We start from the raw sequence: 11,099 nt of genomic DNA on the forward strand, positions 1-11,099 counted from the left end.
ATATTACTCGGTTACCCAAGGTTGCCGTTCGTTCTGCTCACGACCCGAGAGCATTATGCACGCGTATAGATGTATCAGCCACGCGCTCATAACTTAACTAAGTGTGCACCTATACGCGCGTAGTAAATCTGTCTACCCTGCGTACACAATGATATACGTGCATACTTAGGACAACGTTTCCCAACAGTTTCCTCTATCCTGTTAAATCGATTAATCGCGGCACGTGTCTGCAATTATCAATCGCCGTTTCGACGATAAAACGGAATGACCGAAGGTTACTCAATTTAGCGACTGATATAATAAAGCTAAAGTTAATCGTAGATGCTCGATGCCTGCTTGAACATCGACGGTCTAGACATTCAGCAAGTATTAATTAAGGATGTATTGGCTATACAGTCAATCCCAAAAGTTTATGCACTTTACAAACGCATTTTTTAAAATAAAATCAGACGTCGGAAGACCATTGCTAATAATAAACAACAACAACAAATTTTCGATTTTTCCGAGATTTTTCCAAGGGGTATCCCTTCAATTTCTTCCAAATTTTCGTTTTTTGCCAATAACTTCCAAACCGTTGGATATATGGGAAAATTGTATACGACTTTTCTTGTAGAGGACGACGAGATCTACAATTTCTGTATAAAAGTTTCTTGCTAGCGTTAATAATTAACGAGTAATTTGCAAAAAATTGTTTTTTCGTTTTTCGTCCATATCTCTTTAAATATTAATGCTCGCGACAACCTTTTATACAGAATCTGTAGATCTCGTCGTCCTCTACAAGAAAGGTTTCATGCAATTTTTCCGTAGGTCCAACGGTCTAGGAGTTATTGAAGAAAAACGAAATTTTTTGCCAAAAGTTCGCTGTTTCGACGCTGGGATGGTTGGATTTTGTCAACATCAATAAAATGCCAAATAATCATACGTTACTCGTTAAATATCGAAGTTAGAAGGAAAACAACTATTATTCGATGCATTTTTCGCAATTTTCGATTATCTAAAGAAAATAGACTATCGAATAAATATAAAAGCTTAATCGTAAATCAAATGAACAAAAATATGAATTCTAGATGAACACCTATACACATATGATAAATCTCTGCTCAGTCAGCTTATTAACGAAGATTTTTGTAGAGGGCAAGATGAGAGATCAGAACTTGAAGGTTTCATGAAACAGTTATATATTAAAGAAACAGAAAATAAATACGTACGTGAATATTGCACCTGACCGCGATTAGAAGATTGTGAGCAACGAAGAAAAGAGAGGAAGAGAATCGTACAATTCGGTAAAGAAAAATGTTTATGGTACAGCGGAAACTACTGGCGTATCCCCTACTCTGAACAGAATTCCAAGCGAATGGGACAGAGCTCGTGCGAAAGGCGGCTAAAGAAATGTCCAATCAAATGTTTCGTAAGAGCATCGTCGACGTATAACTACGGGGATGTCGCTGGCAGAGAAATCAAGATGGCATCCGAGGCTGGTAAAAGTATCGTGTCAAACGAACGGTGTTGTGATGTAAATAATACGATCGAGCGCGTGCACGACGATACAGAGACAGTCGCGAGCGTCGTGCCGGTAACGAGGACGACGTCGTGGAACGGTGTCGTCAAACGAGGAAACGAATTCGCGGAGGATTCGGTCAGGACGCCTACGATAGTTCCGACAGCGTCGTCAACGTTCGATGCGAATTCTGAGGGGAACAAGGAGTCGCGGGGCAACGTGGTGGCGGATTTCGTGAAGCCCGCCGGTGATGTTCGCCACGGGATTCCTGTCACCGCGAAGTCCTCGGATCAATCACGAACCATGTCCGATCAAAGGAACGATCTGGATGGTGTTGACCATTTCGCAGAACAATCCGATGGTAATTATTCATTCTACATATTTCAACTTTTTAGTTATACGAGATCCGTCATTTGTTTCATCAGTCTGATCGAAAGACAGAAGCTCGTGATTACATACTATTTCTATGTTGATACCCATCGGGCATTGTTTATATTATACAGCAATATTGTATATGGTAACAATTATAGATAAAAATGAATAATTTACATTGGAGAACGTTTGATATTAAACTTACGTACGACTAGAAGAACGTGTTTTAACAATTATATGTGCCATTGAAAGGGACACTTTAATTGTATACTAAATATTTCAAGAATTTAACAAAGTATATGTTCAACGTTAGATGGAATAAGATACGTCGTAAGATTTTTGCATGGGCAAAAATTCATTGAACAAAAATTACATTTATATTCTTCACATTTTATATTATAGGAAATCCAGATAAATGCAACAATGAAGTAGCGAAACCTCCGATAGAACAGCATGTCATTCATGTACGTATATGAAAAAGGTTAAGGTTAGCCATTTCTAGTTGCATCAAAGCATTAACTAACGATTTCATTTCTTACTCTTTCCGAGTCTATCTATTTATTCCTTTGCTATTAGGCCGAGCCAGGATACAACAAGGATGCAGCGATCGTATCTGGAGGGCTTCACGCGAATGGATTGCCGACGAAACTTGAGGGATGCGTGAGTTTCGAGCATGGAAACACGCCGCAGCTGGGCGAGAGCCCTCAGAGCAGCGGCGAGGTGATCAGCAGTCCCAGAAGTCCGGACTATCCACCGAGAGTCTCCGACGGTCCGAATAGTCCCAGCACGACTCTAGCCAGTGGCATGACGTCGTCCTCGACTATAGCTATGGACACGGCGAAATACGAAACAGAGGATTCAAACAATATAGCAGTGGCTAAAGTGAAGAAGAACTTGTCGTATGCATTTTGCGGGCAGTTGGAGCAGCCGAAAGAGCAAATTCATGTCCCCATACGAATGAACACGAATGACAATGATACTAAGATAGAGACGAAAATCGACGTGATTAACGTGAAACCCGAACCCGTTGAAATAAAAGCAGAATTGCCAGATTGCCAAGAGCAAATGGACGTAACCAAATCTGAATTTGATAACGACAAATCTACGATAGTCAAGCAAACTATGGACAGTACAGAAATTTTGTCTCAAACAACAAATTGCCCTGCGTCGTCGACTTCTCAATCGAAATCGTGCTCCTCCTCTTCCACCGCTGCGAGAGAGAAACGGAACAAGGAGCACAGCGAGCGACGCTACTGTTCCCGCTGCTATAAACGCAGCAAGATAAAACGCGCCAACATCGGTGTTCAATGCAAACGGGATCGTACCAGTAGTACGAGTATACTTCCTCTCAACACGAAACCAATCCCGTTCTCGAAGTCGACCAATGAGAATCTCAGGCTAAATCTACAGATGAAGAATTACAAAATGCTGCAGAGCGCGCCGGTGAAGAGCGATCTTCTGGACGGCCTAAAATATAAAAAATTCATTCACATAGAGACTTACCCCAACGGTGGTGCCACCGTGGTCCACATGTACCAAGACGAGATCGACGCGTTGTCGCGTGAGCAAGTCGAGGAACTGGCCCAGGAATACTTTAAAGTAGTTTTCGGCGAGGACGAGAATGGTAACGCTCACCACGTTATGGGAATAGTTCACAATGCCGCGGCGTACCTGCCGGATCTTCTGGATTACATGGCCGACAGTTATCCAACGTTGACCGTTAAGAACGGAGTCTTAGGACGTAACAGCGATATAGAAACGACGACTATGGTTCAATACAAGGAGCAAGTGTGCAAGGCATATAGCAACGGCACCGTCAGATACGGCCCTCTTCATCAGATAAGTCTGGTGGGCACCGTTCACGAAGAAGTAGGTGGATACTTCCCCGACCTCTTACAGAAACTAGAGGAGAACCCGTTTTTAAAACTGACCATGCCTTGGGGTCCGTTGTCCGTCGTGAAGATGGACACGCCTCAAGAATCCAACGACGGTCCTATCTTGTGGATCAGACCAGGAGAACAATTAGTTCCCACAGCGGATATAAATAAAAGCCCTTATAAAAGACGCAGGACAGGTATTAATGAGCTTCGCAATCTTCAGTATTTGCCTCGACTGAGCGAGGCCAGGGAGTACATGTTCGAGGATCGGACGAAGGCCCACGCGGACCACGTGGGTCACGGTTTGGATCGGATGACCACGGCCGCTGTAGGTATATTGAAGGCCGTGCACGGTGGTCAACGATCTGAATTCAACAGGATTACGAAGGACGTAGTCGCGTTTTACGCGGGCGACTTCCCGGAGCTGGTCGAGAAGTTGCAGTTGGACCTGCACGAGCCGCCTATCTCGCAGTGCGTACAGTGGGTCGAGGACGCGAAGTTGAACCAGCTGCGTAGACAGGGTATACGTTACGCCAGGATCAATCTTTACGACAACGACATATACTTTTTGCCCCGAAATATAATCCATCAATTTCGAACGGTGTCTGCGGTGGCCAGCATAGCCTGGCACGTCAGGTTGAGACAGTATTACCAGGAATCGCAGCACAATTCGAGCGTGAGACATTCTAGGGTCGGCGGCGATCATCGCATCAAGGAGAAGAAATCTTTGGGAGCAGTGACCAGCGGCGAAGAACAGAAGGAGAACACGAATAGGCAGCGGGTGGACCAGAAACATTCGATAGACTCGTTGGAAGAGAAGAAAGCGAAGGAACGAGCTGCTGAGTATCAGGGAAATCTGAAGAAGTCCGATCACCATGGTAAAAGAAAAGAAGACCGTAAGAGAAATCACTCGAGGCATACTTCCATCTCTGGTAAGAGGAAAAAATCTTCCGAGAAAAAAGATAACCGCGATCACTTTAGCAAATCTATGGAAACTAAAACAACCGAACAAAAACAGGGCAGCGATAAGAGAGAACAGGAGAGGTCGCAGGAGAGGAGACACGATCGTCGGAGGTCCAACGAGAAATCTAGCCATCATTCTCACAGCAGTAATAGCAGCACCAGCAGCAGCAGTAACAGTCACCGCACAGAGAAAAAGAAGTACGATTGCTCTGGCCACAAGCTAGATCATCATCGTAGCCACCATAGATCCTCTGGCAGTAAAGAAAACGTTTCGAGTGAATCGAAGACTAGTACGCCTTTGTCTAAGGAGAGTAAACGACGATTGTCGGTGAACGAAAACGACGATTGCGATAACATAGTTCTGGACCAGGAGGTGTTAACGCAGCGACAATTCGTCGCGAAAACGTACGCGACGGAGGTCGTCGACAAAGCTCTAGAGATCGCGATATACAAATCTAAAACGGATGTGGAAGAGGTCTGTCAGTCATTGCGAACCGGTGTCTCGGAAGCGTCCAAAGAAATGTTGGAGAGGATTCATAAAGAAAGTTTTGAAATCGCGAAGCAAAAATACAAAGAGGACACGGCAAAAGTGGATAGATATCGCCAGTTGTTGGAGACGGAGACCACGTTGGCGTTCACGTCGAAAATGGAGTGCGCCACGGAGAATGCGGTGAAGGCGTTGATCGAGATGGCCGAGGACGAAGCTAAGGAAAGATCCAAAAAGGAAGATGTTGTAACTAGTGGCAGCTGCGAGGAGACTGTAGAACCGACTAAGATCGCCAATTCTTCCTCCTGTTCCTCGATAATGTCCACGTCTCCTTTGATAGAAACGGAAGGGCATAATCATAGCAACAGGAATAGCGGTAGCAGCGATGAGAACGTCTCGAAATCGTCGGAATCTGAATCGCGTTCAACAGACTCAAAGAGAAGGGAGACTAAAAATAGGGAAGAGAAGAGTTCCAGGAGCGACCGGCATAAAGATAGCAGAAGAGATCGAGATAGGAGCGATAGAGATCACAAGAGACATCATCATCGGAGTCCTCAGAGTAACAAATCTGAGAAAACCAGAGGATCTAGTACGAAAGAGGATTCCCAGAAACATAGTAGTACAGACAGCAAGGATGTTGAGAGGAAATCGGAAAAAAGAAGAGACAGCCATCACAGTCATGCGAGGGATCAGAAAAAATCGAGTTCTTCCAGTGGAAGTCGTTCCTCGAAGGAGGAAACCGCGTCGAGCCGGTCTCACTCGTCCAGCGCTAATCACAAGAGAAAGTCGAGCTCTTCGGAGGAACGCAAGGATGCAAAGAAACCGTGCGTCGAAAGGAGAGATCTCGTTGCCACGATGGAACAGGATAAGACTCTAGATACCTCGTTAACTACTTTGTTAACGGTGACGACGACGGTGGCACAGTCAACGACAACAACTACAACGACGAGCACGATCGTCACAACGTGAAAAGGTGAAAGTTTTAGATCGTAGTACAATCTCGATTAGACGAAGTCCTACGCAATTCTATTGCGGGGACTCTAACTGATTTTGGTTTAGGAAATTCACAATTATGTACAGTATATCCTGATTCAGGCTTAAGCTCTTCCTATTGAACAGAGGAATTTTTTTAATAGTCACTTGCGATGAAAATCGTGCAGTTGGCCACAAAAGTATCTGGTATCAGTTTAGGCACAGAGTTATAAACAAACGTGAAATTAGAGTTTCAGTAGGCGTAAAAATTTTAATTAGATTCTTTTAAATCGTACAATATTAATATGAAATTACAAATCTATTACTTATTTATAATTTTACTTATATCCCGCTTGATATTTTACGATCAAAATTTTGTGGGACCGACTGTATACATATATAGAATAACATTTTACTTTTAGTTCGATAAAAATCTTTTCTAAATGTACTCGCGATACGTCTTTTAAAAGATCAGGTATTTTTCTAAACTTCTAAAATTCTTTAAATGGATCTCTACAAAAGGATTCGAATAAGATCGTTCTCGCGACATTCAAAATCACTCATAAATCATACATCCAAATCAAGTTATGATTTCAATTGAACGAAGTAAAGAATTCCGACTGAAAGCAAATCACGATTAAGTTTAGATCTACAATATGGAATTTGAATGTTATTCTAAAAATCATGTATAAGATTATTTTGCTATAAGATGCAGAAACATAAACAGAAGGAAGGAATTAAGAAAAAGTTTGTAGAGACTGTACGAATAAGACATGGTGTACAAAAAAAACGAGGTTTGTACAAAATTCGTGTTTAGATAATCGCGCGAGTTAGAGGTGCTCTAACGCTTGTAAATAGATTAACAAACGAATACGCAATCGTCGCAGGGGGGTCTTGTATAAACGAGTATACATATGTACATATAGAAATTATGTATGTACGGACATTGACGGTTGGAAGTATTGGTACGGATCAATCATATGAGAATTTATGTAGATCCCGAGGACGCGTATAATTTTGTTACAAACTGAAACGTGTCAAGGATTAACTTTTATATCGACGATCATAAAAGGAAACGATAAAACATAATTTAGTTGGCTTTTAATGAAAGAAAAGTGCTAACGTGAGAATAAGACGTACGAGAAGAGAGAAGGATTGTAAATAATAAATTGCATCTGTTCAAGTGAACATAGATTTTATACGATATAACTATTACCAATACTTTTGTTCGTTATTGTGCGTATCTGGGATTAAGTGGTATGACTAGATGCATTTGTAAAATTTTGTATAACACACACTCCACTTGTGTGTATACAAGAAGAAACATACACGTGTGAATGTATATGAATCTGTATAATGTAATGTACATACAAACAATTTGAAAGAGAAAAGTATATATGATAAATGTAAATTATTTATCACTGTTTTATTTGAAAACGATTCTCCATGTGACTCGAAGATTTTTATTTTGCAAAATCCCCTATTTTTGTTTCTGCATTTGTTCAAAAGAAAATCTTCTCTACATGGAAATTATCATATTTTCAACTTAATTTAAAACAATAAAGAACAGAGAAATGCTATATATATATAATGTACTGATTACAGCATATATAGAAGAGATAAAGAAATGTTGTGTACATTAAAGAAATAAAGTAACGCGACTACGATGACAGAAAAGTTTAATTCAAGTCTAAATCGACATCGATTGTTAGATGAAGCTATTATGTATATGTACTAGTATTTTATATATTTAAACAAATTTTATTTATATTACAAATGACGAGGATACAAAAAGGGCAAGAGAAAAAGTTTTCGATAACGATGCTGACGGATGTATATACGTACACTTAATCGTTGTGTCGCGTACGAATAGTGATTAATTAATAATTAATTAGTTTAATTAGCGATTACACGAATACAGCGAATGCGCTCGGTTAGATTTATGGATATAAGTACCTACATAAAAAAGGAAGAAGTGTAGATTTGTGCATACAGAACCGCTAAAGTACGTATTTAAAAAAAAAAGGTAGAAACTGTTGTAAGTTAACAATATTCGCATATAAGTTAATATATTCTGTTCTATAAAAAAAAAAGAGATAATCGTAATCGACTTATTCAATATATGATATTTTTATTTAAATAAGTCCAGAATTGTATTAGGTATCTTAATTTATCTGCACTTATTACAAGCCGTATGTATTTATTTGCTGGTAATCGGAATCATTTTTAATTGTAATGAAAGTTTGAAGTTGTAGGATAAAGAAAAGGTTATTTTCAAGTCTGAGTACGATATGTAGAATAGTATTTTCTTTTATTTTCTACGTTTACTGAAGATTCGGTTTGTTTTACTTCTAACTCTTGACCGTTTTACTTATAATTCTCATAACACCCCGGCATTGATTTTCAAAAGGTTTCACTTAAATAATTGTTAAGTATATCATAAGTATTTTGACCTCTGCTTTCACCCGCAAGCTTTAAGTCTTTTAATAAAAATAGAAAAATAAAACACACATACACACACAATATTATACGATATATTTTATAAAACGTGGTTTATATAAAAATATAATAAAATCTTCATCAAAGATTCTCAAGCGATTCCTTTTTCAATCAAACAATACATATCAGGTTTCTAAACGAAATCTATTTATTGAAATTCTAAACTTCTTCCTGAGGCAACTATTATTTAAATTATAAAATAATTGGGTACTTTCTCATTTCCTTCGTTTTCACATTTCTTCATTTTAAATAAATCGCGGATATTCATTTATTTATTGTGGTAAGAATTGTGAACAAACAACTGAATTTGAAAAGATGCTACAAAAATATTGTTTTGTAATCGTTTATTGACAAAAATAAAAAAAACACTTCGGATTATAATGACGTAAATTATGATAATTATAACAAGTATCTGTTTACAGAAATAGCACGATCGTCTTTTATTTAGACGAACACTAGTTTTCTTAAATGATCATAAAAAAGGAAAATTAATCGTCAGTGTCTCGAATCACAGATTAGAGGTTAGTAGAGTACGATTTAAGACATTTTTTATGCATTTTGAATAGTGATTATAGATATTAGATCAACTAACGGACCATATTTCAAAAAGATAGTAGTATGTTTTACTGACTCACTTTCCCAATTTTTTTGAACCAGGGAACGAAAACTGTTCCGAAAAAACATCAAGAAACTGAAAACTATTTTACTTATTTTAAATTTGTGTAGGATGCCTGAATTCATATTAACTAAAGGACAGGAAGAATGTGAATAGGAGGAAGGAATTGAAATCTTGAATTTTTCACTTCAGAAACATAATTATTATTTGCTAAACGGAAAAAAAGATTGTTTAAAACATCGTCAGACGTTTATTGTAAAGTACGCAAAAAATAAATAAACATTAGTGTATGTTTAAACATAATGGAAAAATATTATACTAGACTTTGGAAAAAGATTGAAAGCGAAAAATACATACAATTATTAAATTGCTCGTTTTACAAACTTTGGTCCATCNGATTTAATTAATTATCGTACTACAATAAATGCAAGGAGATATATTAAAATTCACTGAAATAAATTAGCGCCTGGCTATTTCAATCCTTATCGACTTAAGGAGTACGTTTAAACGTTAGTGAATCCTTTGTCTAGAATTTTGCGTAGAGTTCACGGAATTATGTAACGGCGCATAATCTAAAGAATTGTCAGAGATGTCCTCGCTGCTGCTGCTACGAATATCACCTTCCATCTGAAATTCAAATTAGACATGTATGAATCTTACAGCCACGTAATCTCGAGATGACCACTTTTATAAAGATGTATACTTACTTGACCAGCGTAAAAAGCGTTGTACGCGATTTTTAAGATTAAGTAGGTCCAGATCATGTGAAGTATTAATAGTAAAATTAATAAGAAATTGAAAATATAGTAAGCTGGGAACATCGGTACTATTTTAGGTGCCTCTATCGACGTGCTGCAATAATTAAGATTATGATTCATATAACTTCTTCTACTTTAAAACTGTTTTAATTCATATAATTTAGTTTTTCATTTAATAAGTACCTGTGAATTATCCAGAATGGATAGACACCGATGCGAGTAATAATCCACAGTACAGTAAAAATAACGAATATACAATCACATACTTTCTGGTAATTAGCGTATTTAGCCATTTTGGCAGCCTGCAAGAAGAATTAATAAGTACGAACGAATGAATATTATACACGGAAACTTATACATCTGGTGGTCGTATGTACTTACTTCTAGAAAAATATCAGCACAATCGTGCACTAACAACACCAAAGTACCGATTCTGGTAAGATTGCCCACCCAAGAGAAGCACATTAATACTATCGTGGCTATGTGATGAATGAACATCTGCCAGAAATCCTTTCTCTTAACGTCAAAGAACTGTGAGAAACTAAGCGACCAGTAGAACGCCATGGATATCATATAATACCACCAAACATCGTTCGATACAGGGTGATAAGGATAGTTATAGTAACAATGTTTGATGTCCCACAACCAGGGCTTGTTCCACAAGATGATCAACCCATAGATGAAGGAATAGGTGTAGTACAAACATCTCCAGCTGAAACAGATTCCCAGATTTCCATTTTTATTCTTATTCAATGAAGTCCGATTAAATGGACAAGTTATAAAGGGATCATACCTGTTCTCGCAGAACTTAGTGAGCGTCGACGGCTTGTCCTGAGCTCTTCTCAATCGCAACCACCTTTCAACTTGACGTTCGGACCAATCTAATTGCTTAGCCAGCGCCAGAATCTTAAAATATATTCCACATATTATAAAATATTCATTAAACTTTCTATCATTTCTCAGTTTACTTTAATCTTAAAATCTGTGTTCTGAGAACCTAATATTAAAAAGATCGATTTAGATCTTTTATGGACTCCTTAAGCGAGGTGTTACAATG

The 11,099-nt window shown here is 38.5% G+C and overlaps 2 protein-coding genes across 2 annotated transcripts; one reads left to right on the forward strand and one right to left on the reverse strand.

The window, feature by feature from the left end:
- Positions 1-1,438: 1,438 nt before the first annotated feature.
- LOC108623546 (uncharacterized) lies at positions 1,439-8,447 on the forward strand. Its single transcript, XM_018022117.2, has 3 exons — positions 1,439-1,859; positions 2,273-2,334; positions 2,447-8,447. The coding sequence occupies exons 1-3, from the start codon at positions 1,463-1,465 to the stop codon at positions 6,164-6,166; spliced, it is 4,179 nt and encodes a 1,392-aa protein (XP_017877606.1). The 5' UTR covers positions 1,439-1,462; the 3' UTR covers positions 6,167-8,447.
- A 1,239-nt stretch (positions 8,448-9,686) lies between these two features.
- On the reverse strand, positions 9,687-11,009 carry schlank (ceramide synthase schlank; the record flags this gene model as incomplete). Its single annotated transcript, XM_026812372.1, has 5 exons — positions 9,687-9,911; positions 9,992-10,136; positions 10,226-10,344; positions 10,424-10,754; positions 10,836-11,009. Coding segments are annotated over 5 exons (886 nt in total), but the record flags the coding sequence as incomplete, so codon positions are not given.
- Positions 11,010-11,099: the final 90 nt, after the last annotated feature.

The sequence above is a fragment of the Ceratina calcarata genome, unplaced genomic scaffold (assembly GCF_001652005.2).
Source record: "Ceratina calcarata isolate Rehan_Ccalc_2016 unplaced genomic scaffold, ASM165200v1 scaffold272.2, whole genome shotgun sequence".
Lineage (NCBI taxonomy): Eukaryota > Metazoa > Arthropoda > Insecta > Hymenoptera > Apidae > Ceratina > Ceratina calcarata.